General features: G+C 48.4%; 1 protein-coding gene across 2 annotated transcripts; it reads right to left on the reverse strand.

Moving 5' to 3' along the window:
* Positions 1-4774: 4774 nt before the first annotated feature.
* Positions 4775-17457, reverse strand: HAUS7 (HAUS augmin like complex subunit 7). Of its 2 annotated transcripts, none has more exons than XM_083592409.1 (10): positions 17366-17457; positions 16358-16473; positions 14132-14199; positions 11444-11505; positions 8810-8883; positions 7382-7540; positions 7009-7105; positions 6301-6528; positions 5674-5785; positions 4775-4967 (listed from the first exon to the last, which is right to left on the reverse strand). In XM_083592409.1, exons 1-10 carry the CDS (start codon positions 17411-17413, stop codon positions 4894-4896), a joined length of 1038 nt encoding a protein of 345 aa, XP_083448535.1. In that variant the 5' UTR covers positions 17414-17457; the 3' UTR covers positions 4775-4893. The 2 variants fall into 2 exon arrangements, with proteins under 2 accessions (XP_083448535.1, XP_083448534.1); XM_083592408.1 differs by having other exon boundaries at positions 17027-17428.
* Between the last annotated feature and the right edge of the window lie 421 nt (positions 17458-17878).

Raw genomic sequence — 17878 nt, forward strand, 5'->3', positions numbered from 1 at the left:
CGCACCACACACCCAGTGGTCCTCTGGGATAATATGTCTCTCTTCTGGCGCTCCCTCCCCCTCCAAATATTCAGGTTTGCGAGAGAGAGCGTCCGCTCTGATGTTTTCTGGACCTGGCACGTAGCAGATTTCAAAATGGAATTTGGAGAACTCCTGGGCCCATCTCACTTGTCGTTGGTTGAGCACTCGTGCTGTTCTCCAATACTCCAAATTCTTGTGGTCCGTACACACTTGCACCTTATGCTGTGCGCCAATTAGTAAGTGTCTCCATCTCCGGAACGCTTCGTGAATGGCGAGTAGTTCTCGGTCATATACCGTGTAGTTCCTCTCGGATTTGTTCAGCTTACGCGAAAAGAAGGCACACGGTCTCCATTCCGACTTATTGCTCCCTGGCTGAAGCAGCACTGCCCCCACCGCCCGGTCTGAGGCATCAGTTTCCACTCTCATGGGTTTTTGTAAATCCACATGCAGGAGCTGTTCTTCCGAAGCGAATGCCTTTTTCAATTCCTCAAAAGCGTGCTCCGCCTCTGCCGTCCAAACGAATTTCTTCTTGCTGCTTAGACAGTCCGTGATGGGAGCCGTTAAGTGGGCAAAGTTCTTGATGAATTTACGGTAAAAGTTCCCAAACCCTAAGAACCTTTGCACATCTTTTTTGGTTTTCGGTGTCTTCCATTCCAGCACCGCCTGGACCTTGCCTGGATCCATGGCTAATCCCTTGTCTGATAAGCGGTACCCCAGGAATTCCACCTCCTTGGTGTGGAACTGACACTTCTCCAATTTCACCCACAACTGGTTTGCTTGCAGCTGGCTCAGCACTTCCCTGACATCCTTCACATGCTGCTCCTCATTCTCCGAATATATCAGCACGTCATCGAGGAATGCCACGCAATTCTTGTAGAGCAAAGGTCCCAGTACATGGTTCATGAGCGATTGAAAACAGGCGGAGCCTGATTGCAATCCGAATGGCATAACGCGATATTCGAAAGCCCCTAGGGGGGTGAACATCGTTGTCTTCCATTCATCCCCCTTCTTTATTCGTATCAGGTTGTACGCTCCTCTCAAGTCCAGTTTCGTGAATATCTTTCCCTTCCTCACCCTGGTCAAAATGTCATCAATCCTGGGCATGGGGAAAGTCACTGGTTCTGACACGGCATTCAGGGCCCGGTAGTCCACGACCAATCTCGGTTTATCCGTGTTTTTTTTGTCCACAAAAAACACTGGACTGCCCCCCACCGCTCTGGACTCTCTGATGAAACCTCTCTTCAGGTTTTTGTCAATAAACTCCCTCAACTCCTGCATTTCCCTGTCTGACATGGCGTACAGCTTGCCCACGGGTAGCTGGGCCCCAGGGACCAGGTTAATCTGGCAGTCAAAGTCTCTATGCGGTGGTAGTTTATCTGCTTCCCTTTCGCTGAAGACCTTGCTCAGGTCAGCGTATTGTTTGGGCACCTTCCCTTTGTTCGCCACTTCCATCCCTGCTATGGAGGCTTTTGCCCCTTCTGGCACCTTTCCCTCTTTGCAGTGTTCCAGGCAATGTCCTGACCCAAAGGACACCACTCTCTGATGCCAGCCCACTAGCGGGTCATGCAACGCTAGCCAGCTCATTCCCAAAATGACTGGCGCCCCTCCCAGGGTGGCTACATTGAACGCTATCCTTTCGGTGTGCCTTGCCACCCTCATAACCATTGGGACGGTCTGTAGGCTAACTTCTCCCCCCAACAGCTCCCTCCCATCGATCGTGGTGACCTGCAGGGGGTTGCTTAAAGGGAGTGTCTGTATCTGGTGTTCCGCTGCAAACTCCTTGCTCATAAAATTACAGGAGCTGCCTGAGTCTAACAGCGCCTTGGTCTTTAGTGGGTATCCGTTTGCCAGCTCTAGCAACACCTCTATTACTAGGGCTGGTCTTGGAGGTTCCGGAGTGGGCACTTTTACTGCTCCTTGGCCTGTCTGCAGTGCCCTGACAGAGGCAGACAGGCGTTGGCTTTTACTGGCTCCTGGACTTCCTCCTCCTTCCCCCCAACAGCCCCTGCCATCCCTTGCCATTCCTTTCTTTGCGGGCAGACTCTGGCAAAGTGACCTGGCTGCTGGCAGAGGTAACATTTCTTGGCGCTCTTTCCCTCCTTCTTCCTCCCTTCACTGGGATTTGAAACTGCGCGCGCGCGCGCTGTTCCAACTTCCATCGGCTCTCCGGGCGGGAAACTTGGCTCTGGAATCTCTGGAATGCGGAAATCCCTCCAACGCTCTCCTTTCCCCTCCCGCTTCTCCAAGGCTCTTGCCTCCTGGCGCGCTCCAATGGTCAGCGCTGATTTGGTCAGCTGGTCCATAGACTCCGCCCTGGGCGCCCGGGAAAGTTCGTCTTTCACCGCCGAAGAAAGCCCCTCTTCAAATAGCATTTGAATGGGTTCCGCCGATAGGTCCCACCCCAATCTATGTATCAACATTGTAAACTCAGTCCAGTACTCACGAACCGATCGGCTCCCCTGTTTGCAAGCCATCAATTGTCTGCGTACCAGTCCCTGTTCAATCTCGCTGGAAAACATCAAATCCATGGCGCGAAAAAACTTCCTCGCGTCCTTCAGCATGTCACTATTCCCTGCCATCAGGGGCCTGACCCAGTCTCTCGCCCCTCCTTCGAGATGGCCAATCACAAACGCCACTCGCGACGCCTCATCGGGAAAGTCATTAAACTGCAGTTCAAGAGCATACTGCATCTCTGTCCTAAAGGCTTGGTAGTTCCTGGGGTCCCCCCCAAACTTCTGCACCATTCCTGGCATCTTTCTTGCTAGTGTAGCGCCTTTTGCCTTTTCTGCATCCTGCGCCCTCCTTTCTTCTAGCCTCGCCGTTTGCATTGCTAGCTGGAGTTCCAACATTCTGTACCTTTCTTCCAGAGTTGGACCTCCTCCAGCTCCTCCTGCTCCTCCGGCTCCGGCTGGGTCACTCATGATGCCTCTCTGCACAAGCTGCTTTCAGGGACTGTCCGATTGCTGTGATGGGATGATGAGCTGCTTGTGCGTAAAATCCTGATCCCTCAGAGTTTGGCTAAGTTCCCAAACCTCTGTCTGTGATGGAGCTCCTTAAGCGTGGCTCCATCAATCGCTCGTTGAATCGGACAGTGGGCGTTTACGGAACTTCTTCCAGCATAAAAGCTCCTTAACGGAAACACGTCTTCTGGACTCTCGGCGTGACAGTTTCCGCCGAGGAGTGGGTGTTCCTAGGGGAGGTCCTGAAACCCCCCCACTGTTCTCGCTAGAAGTATCTCTGAGCTCTCCCTCCGACTCACTTTCCCTTGGAACTCCACTTCTCCCCCTGCTGGTCCCCTCCTCCGCTGAGTGGTCTCTCTCACCCTCCATGAGCCCTTTCACCTCCTTCGTCTCAGATGACAGTTCCCTGACACCCTCCCATGGTGTATAAATCCATTGATAGTTCTCACTCCCTCAGAATACAAGGGAAAAATTGACCTTCTGTAACAGGCTTCCTCAAACTCGGCCCTCCAGATGTTTTTTGGCCTACAGCTTCCATGATCCCTAGCTAGCAGGACCAGTGGTCAGGGATGATGGGAACTGTAGTCTCAAAACATATGGCGGGTCGAGGTTGAGGAAACCTGTTCTATAATTTACCTTATGGAGAAATCTGATGCCTTAGGAAGACCTCTTCCAACTTAAGATGAAATCCTCTGGAGTTACAGAATTGTTTAGTCTCCAAGGAATACTGGTTGCATTTCTCTATAACCGGTGCCATTAGCTATGGTCAGTGAAATTAGCTACTGCACTCAGCCTGAGCACTCCAGCTTTGCTCCTTCCTGTGAGAAACAAACCATGGAGCAACTGACTGGGCATCAGGGCCCATGAGACAGAGTGAAGCAGCCCACCTTGGTGGCAGAATCTCATGGGGCAGTGCCCCTGCCATTGAGATTGTATGGCAGTGGCTTCTGGCGAGATGTCACCGGAAGCGGCCGCCATGTGACTCAAGTAAGTGAGGCTTTGCCGGGGGGGGGGGCACCTTTCCATTTCACCTGAGGTGGCAAAATTGGACGGGCAGCTCCTGCTTAGCATTGCATCCAGACTAGCTAGTGCTTGTGGTTTTTCTCCTGAACAAGCTGTGGTCAGGAAGCCAAGGCTCATTGGGAGAAACAAACCAAGAAAACCAAGTTGTTTCCCTTAGGGAGGGGAGGGGAGCAGGAGTGCTCCATCTGCATGCACCAGCTAAATTACCTAACAATGGTTAATAGCTCATATTATGTCTGTACCATTGTTTATAACATCAGGGTATCATGGCCATGTATTCCTCACTTGCCCCCTGTCGCCTGCTGGCTTCTGCCTGCAGAGCCTGGCATTAAGTTCTCATGTTCAGACATAATCGGGAACTCTGGCTTATTGGTTTATGAAGCTGTGAACAAGCCTGTCCAACATGATTTAGAGATGAATTTAATTCTTTCCAACACAGCAAGGCCAGATCAACCAACTAGGTGACAGGCAAAAGCTAATGACTAAAGAAGTCACAAAGAGGGAGCTAACATGGTGCTTAAATTACAGAAGTGGAAACTAAACCTATTGTCCTTTGGATAACAAGAATATGCAGGGGCAGCAGAGGAGAGTTGCTCATTCATCTCAAACTAAAAACCAGAAAAATGTTGGAAAGCCAGTAGCTAAGATGAGAGTTTCAACTTGGGCTGTTAAAAAAAATGTATTACAGAAATCTAAACTGCACCTGAACAACAGTCCAGAAGACCATGGAGAGAGAGTGTTCCCTCAACCCGATGAAATAAAGACAAAAGTACAAACATGCTCTTTATTCTCACAAAAGAATATATACAGAAGAATATATTTAAATTTAGGAACGCAACAGGCAAGTCTTTTCCTCCATAATATCCTACAATTTGCAGACAACTAGAACTCAGGGTTGTTGGCACTTCTTGAGTGCTGCATGGATAGCCTTGTACTTCTGTTGCAACTCTTCAAGTTTTGAAGCTGGAAAAGTAAAACACTGGCTAGTTATGGTAGTGACTACAAAAGGCACTGGGGTCCTGAAGTCATTGGCTTTTTCCCCCTTTCCTTTTGAGCCAGACAGCCTCTCGATTCTTGTTGTTCCTCACACTGCTGCTATGGAAGCTGCTAGGCTATGCTTAGAAGGGGCATAAAGGAACTGACTGACCCAACTGCTGGATGCCACTACCTGGCCAGTACACAGTGCACCTGAGCCTTCTTCCTTGTAGCTCTAAAGGTAGATTTTTAGCTCTCCCAAAATGCAAACTTCCTGAAAGAGTTAGATCTTTTTTCACAGGATTAGACTAGAGTGGAAGGAACATGAGCTCAGAAAGCATCCCAGTCACAAATCACATCTCCACACTGTGACCTCTCCTTGGATTTAAGCAGCAATGGAGTTTCTCTATTAGCACTGCAGCTGGGAGCCATTCCCACCTGCAGGAGAAGACTGGAATGCTGTATAGGCAAGGCTCTGGGCCAAGGGTGGCAGGGACAACCAAGCATGCAGGCATATTAAGAACTTGTTGGATCCACTTCATGGTTCCTAGAGTGCTTGAGTTTCTGCATTTTATTCTGTTTTTACTGTGTACACCTCTTCAGTGGCTTTATGCTGTGATGCAGTCTATATATCTACATAATAGTACTAATGATATACACCAATAAACCATCTCCTCTTGGGCACAGTACTCACACAGTGTAGCTTTGGCACTGCCGCTCCAAAACCTTTTCCCCTGCTCCTTCTGTTTCACGGTGTTCACGATGCACTCTGAAGTTTCTTTAACCTGGAGCAAAGCCTGCAACTCCTGGAGGTAGGAGCATTGATGAAACCAAAGAGCCTGATCAGCTGCATCATCTCACTAGCCTGGTGTTCTAATAACCAGTAACACTCTAATATTGTGTTTCACATTCCAGGATTTCAGGTGAGTTGGGGTGGAGGAAAGACCTGCCCCAACATCATCTAACCAGCCTTCTAACTCACATACTCATCTAGGGTTAATTTCACGCAGAAAGCAGTCCATTACGTGAGCCCCTACCTGCAGACTGAAGTGGTACAACTTAGACACAGGTTTTAGTAACTAATGAACACCAGACCTAGGAAAGGTACAAAAGCCCTGGGGAAACAGCAGGGTGATTGCTAGGAAACGAATTGTGACATGCTTTAGCTATTTGTATTATTACTACCCCACTCCATTTCCCTAAATATCGGAGCCATTGGGCATCATTTGAGAACCAAAAACTGCTTCCCTATATTATGGGCACCTGCCTGCTCACCCTTGGGGCTCCTTCCTTGCCACCCGCCACCCACCTCCAGTCTCACCTGCACACAGAGTTGCAGGCCAAGGTGGACCTCTTGGACAAAGGGGCCAAGGCAGCTCAGCACAGGAGCCGGGCGCTCACAATGCTGTTGCAGTTGGCGCTCATACACCTGGCTGAAGGCCACAAGCAGCTGGCTGAAATCGGAAGCCATCAGTCTGAGGGTCTGCAGAGCTGTGGCATGGACAGAGGATGCATCTGCACCAGCCGGATCCCCATGCAGGAAGGAACACTGAAAAGGCAGAGGTTTGTGACCGTTAGAGGAAGCTGGGGCAACACAGTCAGATGGGTACGGTACAAATAATATTATGCCCCACCTTCCTTCACTGCAGGGCAAAAAACCCAGCACTGTTAAGCCTTTCCCAAAAAGAGCCTTAGTCCAGATGCGAGTGCAAGGACCAAGGGAAACGCAGGTGGTGGGATGAGAAGGGGACGGCAACTCTCCTGCCTTCTTTACGGTCATTGTTCAATATGCAGGCTCAGCACTTAGTGAGCATATCCTTAGCAAAATCTAAATAATCGGAGAATTTCAGACTATGAGGCCAGTCTCCCAACACCCCACCATGAACCATCAGAACATAGGGGGCCACGGACAGCACTGATGCACCTTACAGCTGGGCCAGCTGTTCCAGGTGACTGGGTGAGCAGCAACCCCTTCTTCACTCAACCCTGCTCCCTGGAAGACACCCAGACCAGTCTGCAGGCTGCTTACCTCTTTCCTGAGATCTTGTAGAGCTGCCACCACCTCTTCCAGCTCCTTCGATGCCTCTAGCAGGGTTTCCTCATGAGAAGTCATGGACAGAAGGGACCTTGATAGACACAGGAAGGGAGGTTGGGCATCACGACTCCCGGATTCCACCACTGGTGTCCAAAGGGGAGATATGGCAATAGGGAATGAAGGAGATGGGGGAGCCATGAGGCCTGGGAGTTCATCTCATGGGGGCTCCATCCCCACTTCAGGCTTACACTAACCAAGTCTTTCTCTGGTTTGGCCTCTAGTCTCATTCTAGCGTTAGAAACACAGTGTAAGAACTTGTGGGCTCTTTTCCGCATGCAGGCATTGGCACAGAAACCGAGCAGCTCACCTTTCCTGCAGCACATCTTCTCTCAACAGGAGGCCCTTGATGTCGGAAGGCCAGGGATGGCACTCTGGGTTCAGCACACTCTGCAGGTAAGGGCTGGTGAAAACCTGCTTGAGAAATGCCTCATTCTTCCTACCTATCTCTTGGAAAGATTCCACTGCGCTGGAAGAGGAAGGGGAGGGGTAAGAACTACAGACAGGTGACAATGGCAGCACATCCCAGCTTATCAGGCATCAATCAGGCTGGTCTATTCCTAGCTTTGCTAAGGTGAACAGTGGAGGAAAGAAATCAAGAAAGCTGTGGTTTAACCATATTATTGGAAGGATATGCTGCTTTGGTATAATAAAAGGAAGAACAGGCTCAGAGCTCCATCTTGCTACCTGGACCTCCCGTGAATTCTGGAGGAGGCTAGGAGAGGCTGAATGGCACAAACCACAGCCAGTGCTTAGCTCAAAATAGGGCAGCTTCGTGATACTGAGGCAGGAAGGGGGAGGCACGAGCACAGGAAACAAAGGGAAGAAAGGGGCCTCAAAGCGTGTTAGACCCTAAAACTGGCTCACAACACACTTTAGGGGAACCTGATCCAGTTTCTTCAGAGGAACTGCTTAAAAGTTTACAAACAATCTGAAGCAACCTGTTCAGTGCTGGCATCTGAGCTCTGCTTTAAGCCACAAAATCTTCTTCCCATAGGGCTAATAATTTGCGAAATAATCTTACCACACCACTCAAGACATCAAATCCTTACCTTCATCTATTCTCCTCCTACCCTATGGTGCCATATAAAGCAGGTCACTTCCCCCTGCAGCCCTATTCTGCTGCCCCCAAGTCGTGAAGCTCAAAATTGATTCCTGTGCACTGTGGAGTGGTCTCTTTGTCTCCCTTGCTTATGAAGCCTGACAAAAGGCATCCCTGGGTGTTTACAGCCAAGCACTAGAAATGCTTCTAGTCCTGCAGGTTACAGAGAAAGACTGGTAGAAGTGTGGTGTGCTGAAGGCCTTAGGAATCAGGGAGAGGTGCTGTTGCCAGTATGTAGGATATGTCCAGGATTCTCACCATAGTCCCCCAGCTCCTGTCCATCTACAACTCTGCCTCAAATATTTAATTCCTCGTTCTCTGGTCCACTATTTAAACAAAACAAAATACCCACAGCAGTTGGAACTTTGACCACAAAATATCCAGGACTAACTTGCCAAGGACACACTTGTGGTGTGCTGATTTAATCCAAGTTTCAGAATCTGCTGGCATCTTATCAGACACAGAACTCTGTACCCTTTGCCTACTAATTCAATCCTGCTCAGCAAGATTGACAGAAAAGCTAAATACCCCACAAAGGCCATCAGTCCAATAGATCCCTCTAGCATAACGCTTACCAGATTCATCAGTTTGGCAAGGGAGATTCCAATCCTGTTGTGCTTGAAAAACCTCGCTCACCTGAGTGCTTGAGCAGGAATCACAGCCACTAGTTGTTCCAGGAAGTGGAGCTGCTCCTGCGCAGAGACCTTTCCCTGTAAAAATACAACACACAAACACATAGCTCTCCAGTTATTGGGGTGTGTGTGTGTGTGGCAGCATTAACAATGACAAAAACTGCAATTGATACAACACAAAAAGTAGGGGTCATTTGGGCTGTGTTAACAGGAACAGGGATGCGGGTGGTGCTGTGGTCTAAACCACTGAGCCTCTTTGGCTTGCCGATCAGAAGGTCGGCAGTTTGAATCCCCGGGATAGGGTGAGCTCCCATTGCTCAGTCCCTGCTCCTGCCAACCTAGCAGTTTGAAAGCACGTCAAAGTGCAAGTAGATAAATAGGTACCGCTCTGGCAGGAAGATAAACGGCATTTCTATGCGCTGCTCTGGTTTTGCCAGAAGAGGCTTAGTCATGCTGGCCACATGGCCTGGAAAAACTGTCTGCGGACAAACATCGGCTCCCTCAGCCAGTAAAGCAAGGTGAGCGCTGCAACCCCAGAGTCGTCTGTGACTGGACTTAACTGTCAGGGGACCTCTACCTTTAACAGGAAGATGGTTTTTGAGAAAGGAAGTAGGAATACCCATCTATTGTAGCATGATTAGCCCTGCTGGGTCAGGCAGGCAGGCAGGCAGAGGGTCTGCATGGAACGGACTCCCTCGGAAGGTGGTGGACTCTCTTTCACAGGAAGTTTTTGAGCAGAGGTTGGCTGGCCATCTGTCATGGGTGCTCTGGTTGAGATTCCTGCATTGCAGGGGGTTGGACTAGAGCAGGGGTCAGCAACCTTTTCCAGCCGTGGGCCGGTCCACCATCCCTCAGACCATGTGATGGGCTGGATTATATTTTGGGGGAAAATAATGAATGAATTCCTATGCCCCACAAAGAATCCAGAGATGCATTTAAAATAAAAGGACACATTCTACTCATGTAAAAACACGCTGATTCCCGGACCGTCCGTGAGCCGGATTGAGAAGGCGATTGGGCCGCATCTGGCCCACGGGCCTTAGGTTGCCTATCCCTGGACTAGAGGACCCTTGGAGTCTCATCCAGCTCTACCATCTTATTATTCTACTGCAGCATTGCACCAAACTGTTGCCTTTTAGAGGCCTCCAGAGGCTGCCATGGACAGGGCACCCCCACAACCATGTGTTCCCCATCTTCAGCAACTTGTATACAGGGGGTCACTGAAAACAAGACACATTTCAAAGGCTCTAGGAAAGGAAAGCCAGGAGGAAAGGATGAAGTGGATATGTTACCCCCTTAGTCTTTTTTCATACTAGAACCTGAACTTTCAAAAATAGTTTAAAATGATCTCAGGAAGGGGAATAACTGTTCGCCACATTCAGTGCAAGCAAATTACCGTATTTTCCCCTCTATAACACGCAGATTTTTTCTCCTAAAAAGTAAGGGGAAATGTCTGTGTGTGTTATTGAGCGAATGTGTGGTCCCTGGAGCTGACAGGCGCGAGTGAAGGCAAAAATCAGGCAAATATCAAATCGTCCTGAGAAGGGAAGCCTTGAAAAGAGGAAGCTGCTGCTTTCCTGCATTCTGCCTCAGGGTCTTACTGCCCACCCGCTTCTGTTTCCTTACTGTGTTTGCTCAAATGGAACAAAGAGCAGAGAAAACCCCTCCCCTCCAGGCAAGCAGAGGGGAAAGCAGAGCGTCCTTCCTTCTAATTCCTAGGGACTCGCAGGCAACATGCAGGTGGGGGGGGGGGAGAGAGAGAGAGATGGCTGGCTTGGGTAGGTGGGTGGGGGGAACTTTTGCCTTCCTTTCCTCCCTCTGGTAAAACCCCTCTCCTGCATTCTTAGCCAGCTGCTTCTCCGCACACCCCTCTCGGTGCTCCTTGTCCCTTCTATGTTTTTCCTTCCCTCCCCACTTAAAACGTGGTTCCAATCACGGATCCACATGGATCCTCAGGATCTTTGCATTGAGTCACCCCAAATTCACCATCAGATCACATAGCAATGATCTGATGCAAAAACAGGGCTGCAATGCTGCAAAAACATGGTTACAAAGCACGGATCCACATGGATCCTCAGGATCTTTGCATTGGGCTACCCCAAATTCACCATCAGATCACATAGAAATGATCTGATGCAAAAACAGGGCTGCAATGGTGCAAAAACGTGGTTACAAAGCACGGATCCACATGGATCCTCAGGATCTTTGCATTGGGTCACCCCAAATTCACCATCAGATCACATAGCAATGATCTGATGCAAAAACAGGGCTGCAATGGTGCAAAAACGTGGTTACAAAGCATGCATCCACATGGATCCTCAGGATCTTTGCATTGGGCTACCCCAAACTCACCGTCAAATCACATGTCTGTGGCCGCAGCATGAAGCACAAAATGATACATCCACTGTTTCATTCAGAATTTTTTTTTCTTGTTTTCCTCCCCTAAAAACTATGTGCATGTTATGGTCAGGTGCGTGTTATCGAGCGAAAAATACGGTAAGCTGCTGGAGTCTTGAAATTAGGGGACAGCGGTTTAAAATTTTAAAAGGGGAGGGGATCCTGAGGGAACAGTTAAGAAATGGAATAAGTTGTCTATGAAGAGACAGTCCCATTTTGCAGAAATTCCCCCAGTGCTTACCTCAATGAGATCCAAGTCATTGGCTCGACAGAGCATCAGGTGATATCCCAAGTTTGCCATTGCTGTCAGGACAGAAGAAGTTTTAGGTAAATAGCTGGAGCCACTCATATGAATGTCTTTCCCCTAAATTTAAATTTGGTCTGGAGCACCTGTTTTATTTTTTATTTTTTTAAAGAAACCATCAACTTCCCTAGCAGCAATAAGCTCCAAAGTCCCATCCACAATGCAGCTTGTGAAGCACTTTGGGCACTCTGAAGTCCCCTTGCATGGGTCAGACCACTGGCCAATCTAACATGGCATTCCTACTCTGGATTTCCTTTCACACATCTGGAGCTAATGGGAAATACCAGAGACTGAAGTCTCCAAGAACTGGGATTTTGATGAAAGTCATCATTCCTGCAACTGCTTCACCACATAGTCTACATTCAGACCCCATTTCAGCATGCTTGCAGGACTATGCTAGTTGATCCATGAATCCTTTGTTTCCTGTGGAGAAAATGATGGTCCTCCTTTGGCTCACTGTTCTGAGGTTCATTCTATAGGCAACAGGGGCAGAAGCATCTGTTCGGTCAGATAGGAAACAGGTGGTGCTGGTGGTGAATTTTAGAGCAGCAGGAGACGGTTAAGAGACCTGGATGCTCCCCACATCTGTGGGTTCACTTCTCCATAGTCTATCACCAGAACTCATTTTCTCTCCCTGTTAGGCTCAGATACCAGAAATGAACCTGGTGGAAATAAAAGTGGCAAGGGCAGAGGTCAATGATGGGGCTGAATCTTCCACCATGTCATGAAGTTTGAGACTAGGAGAGAAAAGGCAGTCTCTGAAAGGAGGCCCAAGCATTTCCAGGTGATGTGAAAGCTCAGCTTTCAGCCTCCCAGCAGCTGGTCTGCTATGCATTTGCAGTGGGCTGCAGGCTTGCCCACAAGTATTGATTTGATGGTGCTGAGTGGCAGTGAAATAGTATTTTTAAAATATATATATACATAAAAGGACAAGGGAACTATCATCCTTCCATCATTTTGCTTTATATTTGCTTACTTTGGTGTGAGTGAGTGAAAAAGAGAGAGAGAAGGTAGGCTGATTTAGAAATCTGCAAGGGAGAGAGCAACTGATTTCAGTTAACTGAAATCACTTCACATAAGTTTCTAATTTGTACATCTTCCTAAGGAGAAGTGCATATTAGTTGTCAGATTAGTGCATTTTGATTTACAGCTAAATATGCAGAAGGTCTCAGTCCCCGGCATCTCCAGGCAAAGCTGGCAATTTTCACAGTCTGAAACTCTGGGGAGTCACAGCCAGTCAGTGAAGACAATACTAATCTAGGTGAATTGAAGAATCAACTCAGTACCAGGCCACTTCCTCCGCCCTACCTAGAAGGTATGTTTAACCGGTACATAAAACACAGCATTAAGCAAGACCTTCATTTTGCTTGTTAAAGAGTTCTGGGGGGTGTACTGTTCCAAGACTCACAACCCCACAGCTTAATAAATCCTCCTCCTAGCCTTATAATCCAATGAGAAGACTAGATGGAATCCAGTTCTAGTCAGATTTATCTAGCCATCTGTAAATAAAGTTAGTTCTACATTCCATTACACTCTAGTGTGACCAAAAACAGAGCTCAGGAGGAGGTTGTGCTTCTCATCTCCGTCTGCAATACAGACAGTGGCTGGCTTGATTTTCAGTTGTTTCCATGGAGTTCTATGGGACAAGCTAAACAAGCAGGAATCTAGGATAGAAGTGACAGAAGAGCTGTGCTGCCTCGCCCCCATCTGTGGTCATCAGGAGCAGGTTTAGTTTCCATTTCTATAGCTGTCGCAAATGCTATCACTTTATTCCCCTTGCAAAGGAGTAAATATTAGCCATGCATTTAGATGGGGCAAATTACAGGTTGGAATAACATCTGCCAATCACACCCAACATTGCTTGATCTTGACCTTAGTGTGCAACAATTTTTGCTGGCACAACAGGACATGCTGCTCAGTGCTACTGTGAATAAAACCCAAGGAGATTATAGGCAGCTAGACTGGTGACTGGGGGTGGCCGCCAAGACCACATAACACTGGTCTTGAAGGACCTACATTTCCGAGCACAATTCAAAGTGTTGGTGCTGACCTTTAAAGCCCTAAATGGCCTCGGCCCAGTATACCTGAAGGAGCGTCTCCAATCCCATCGTTCTGCCCGGATGCTGAGGTCCAGCGCCGAGGGCCTTCTGGCGGTTCCCTCACTGCAAGAAGCAAAGCTACAGGGAACCAGGCAGAGGGCCTTCTCAGTAGTGGCGCCCGCCCTGTGGAATGCCCTCCCATCAGATGTCAAAGAGATAAGCAACTACCTGACATTTAGAAGACATCTGAAGGGAAGTTTTTAATGCGTGACATTTTAATGTATTTCTAATCTTTGTTGAAAGCCGCCCAGAGTGGCTGGGGAAACTCAGCCAGATGGACGGGGTACAAATAATAAATAATAATAATAATTATAGGCAAATACAATTAGTGCCTGCATACAAAGCACAGTGATGCATTGCAACTCTCCCTCACCTCTTCCCCCATCAGGCTCCCTGTAACGTGCAGGTCCTCTGAACACATACATGCCCACACACAAAGGCAAACACATTTCAATACGGTTCCAACAAATCCCTTTGACTGACAATTATTACATGCTTGTCCTTCCAACAAAAGCACAACATGTACCTTTTATCTTCAAATCCGACTGCGATTCTCCAAGAGATGACAACTGCTTTCGGTGGGCTGGAGACACACTGCAAGGAAGAACAAAACAAAGTGAGGGCCACAGTCTTGCTGCAACATTGTTGATGAGCTGCAGAAGGGACACAGATCTGCTCCAAATTTGGATTCAGCAATACATCTGCAGTTGGTCCCGAGAAGCCAGACAAATTACTCCAGCCCTCTACAAATAACAAATTAACTCTAATTATTGAGAGATGGGCAGTTAAAAACTACTACTACTACTGACTAAGATTGAGAAAGCAAAAAGTACAGAACTATATAGAAAAGAGGAGGTTCTGACTAAACACAAGGAAGAACTTTCTGGCTGTAAGAGCTGTTTGACAGTGGAAGAGGCTTCCCCAGAAGGTGGTGGCTTCTCCTTCCTTAGAGGGTTTAAAGCAGAGGTTAGATGACAATCGGTCAGGAATGTTTTAGTTAAGATTCCTGCATTGCCGAGGGTTGTACTAGATGACCCTCAAGGGACCCTTCCAACTCTACAATTCTCTGATTCTAAGATTCTTTCAGAATCAGATCAGTACTGACAGAGGCGATGATGATGATTTTCTAAAGTGCCTTCATAACAAAAAACTGTATGTAAACCTGGCCCTGCTCACAATTTGATGGGGGTTGGTGGATAATCATAACGACAGGGAAAGTAGAATGGTACACAGTATGGAAAAAAGTGTCAACAGCAAAGGGACAAGAGCAACTACACAAAATTCCCAGGTTGCTCAGAGATCCATTTCCCTAGAAAAGCGGGCTGTTGCTGTGCTGCACAGCAGCTTGTGGCTGGTAAGTTGTTGCTTGGCAAGTATAGTATATAGTATATGTCATGGACTAGCTGGAAGCAGAGGAGTGGTGGGGGGCACCAGCTTGGGAACCTCCAGGGGAAGAAGGCTCAGAGCAAGGGGACTGGTGGTGGGATGACGATGAGGGGTCAGAGGGAGAGGAATAGGAGGTGGTGTTGGGAGCTGAAGAGGCAACACGGTTTAGTGAGCAGGAAGAGGCTGTGGCAGAGAGCAGTCCAGAAGCAGAGGCAGGTCAAGAAGGAAAGTGGAGGCAGGCTGCTGAAGAAGCCAGGGGGTCTCCTCCTCCTGCTGTGACCAGCTCTCCTCCCCCTGGTCTCCCAGAACACAAAGAGGAAGGAAGAGGTAAAGCAAAGAGAGACAAGGTGGAGGAGGTTCAGGTTGCTGGGGGAGGAGGCAGAGAGCAGTGGGAAGGCAGAGATCTTCAGTCCTCGAAACTGCCTCATTGGGGCAAGACCTACTGGGAAGAGTGGCTCTGATCACTAGGCCTGAGCTGTTTTGGCTTCTTTAAATAACGAGTTGACTATGAACACCAGGTGTTTTATTGCTGACCTGCTCCTTACAGCTGACAGTACAGAATAGTATAGCATAGTGCATTAAAACTCACTCAATTCATGGTACTATCACAATCACAGTACTATCACAATTCTGCTAACTCATGCTAAACACCGCTTTGTAGTAGAAATAGAGAACATTGTATATTTTAATGCAAAAATAAAAGGTGTACCTGTAACCTTGTACATGTCTGTCCTCCACCTATGAGGGCTTAAAAAACAAAAATGACTGACCAGTCATCAGCCCCAGTGAGCCCAGCCAATGCCAAGCCTGTTCAGGGCTGCCCTCGCTAACTGCTGCTCTCTGTGTAGTCATTTTGGGGGTGCTGGGCTGTCAGACCTTGGACTTTGGCCTACCTGCAGAAGTGGTCTTAGATAAGTAAATGAAGAACAAAAGCTTTGTTTGCTTCAAGCTACAGATTCCCATTAGGAGCCAAGCATTGCTCAGGGAAGCTGATCCTAGCACAATGCTTCTCATAGGGTGTGGCAGGAGAGGATGCAAAGTGTGACAGGTAGGTTCAAGGACAATCAAAGAAACATTTAAATATTTCAGTGTAGTATAGAATCAAAATAATTGTTTTATATTTTCTGAACGGCCTATGGTCACATAATAAAGTAGTTGTGTTCTATAATATAAATCAACTAGTGCTAGGAGTTGTTTCTTTTTGTTTGCCAATGCATTTCTTATCAATAACAAATTCAGTGTGGTGCAAGCAAATTTTTATTCTGAAAGTGTGGCCCAGAGAAAATGTTTGAGAATCACTGGTCTAAAAGTAGGAAGAGAGTGGCAAACACTAAAGGAATAAGGATTGAACGGTGATGGCCGTCACCTGCCGCAAATCCATTCCAGTATGTCCAGGCGATGCGGGGAGGGAGTGCATAGCAACTTCTGTATGTCTTTAGCCTCTGACAGGTAGACACCATCTAGTGCAGGGCAGCCCAGTTCCTGTAAGAGGGCAAACAAGGACAGGTACGCTCCACTCACATTCTGCAACACTCTTTAAGCCGTGCAGTGCTCATTTCCCCACCTTCATATGCACTCATGAAGAAAGAAACGATTTTAAACTCCAAGTGATAATACTCAGCAAACATACAGGACTGCAAGCGTTCAAAGAATCTCGTGCATGTTACCAAAGTCAGTCTTGTATCAACCAAACGTAGCAGGCAGGAGGTCTTGTTTGCCAGAATCAAATTCCCAGACATCAACTTTGCATAAAAGGTGGGAAGATGTCAGGATCCTTCAGGATTTCCTCAGCCCAACTGTGTCTCCAGTTATGTGATAAGCCCAACAGAACAGAAGACACCTGTGCTCAGGGCCAGTCCTGCTCAGCCAGTGTCACTGGGCATTGCTCACCCACTTTGCAGAAATACTAATACTACTACTAATAATTTATTTTTTACACCCCGCCCATCTGGCTGGGCTTCCCCAGCCACTCTGGGCGGCTTCCAACCAAATATTAAAATACAGTAATGCATCAAACAAGTTCCCAGACATCAGCCTTGCATAGGAAGATGTCAGGATCCTTCAGCACCAAATTCCTCAAGGTCTGCATTCGAGGCCTTTGCTGGCATGGCTTACACGTGTCCTACTATGCTCACGAGACGGTTACCATCTCGTTTTGCAGCCAGCCGGCTTATTGGTGTCTCCAGGTTCTGCGATAACGGAAGCGCCCTGCGCTGAGGGCCAGTCGCCGGGCGTTGCTCGGCCTCCCTGCAGAAACACTCCTCTGCTTCTGGGGGTCTTAATGCTTCTTCCCACGAGGCCCATCCCCGCACTTAAGAGGGAGGCTCGCTCTCGGCTCGGCGAGGCCTCTGCCCCGAGGACGCTCCCGGAATACCTTCAAGCGCCCGAAAAGCGCAGCAGCCGCAGCAGCAGCCATCGCCATTTTCCCGCCGAGCACAAGGCGCCGCCTCCGCTCCGCTCCTATTCGCCGCGGACCGGGGAGCCTCGAAGCTGATTGGAAGCAAGGGCGGGGGGAGGAGGCGGGGCGGCGCGTCAGGGGTATCATAACTTTCTGAGCTGTACCAAGCCGGGGACGGCGGGGGGGGGGAGGCTGAAAATTGGTTTGCCCCTCCGGAACGCCTCATCCCCTACACACCCGCACCTCACAAACACTGAAGCTTTGTGTTGTTGTTTCCGTCGCGTTGTATGTTTCCTCATTGTTCGTTGTGGTTTTTTATGGTTCAGTTTTGAAATTCATACACATACCCTCCCCCACCAGGGAAAAGTAGACGTCGACTGGACCCTTGTGGCTTCCCTGCTAGTTTTTATTATGAATTTATTCACCCTCCGCCTTTTCGGTAACAGGGACTCCCTCGAGGTGGCTTACAGATAATATAAGAACAGCTCA

The sequence above is a fragment of the Podarcis filfolensis genome (genome assembly GCF_964270895.1).
Source record: "Podarcis filfolensis genome assembly, chromosome: 17".
In the NCBI taxonomy this organism is placed as follows: domain Eukaryota; kingdom Metazoa; phylum Chordata; class Lepidosauria; order Squamata; family Lacertidae; genus Podarcis; species Podarcis filfolensis.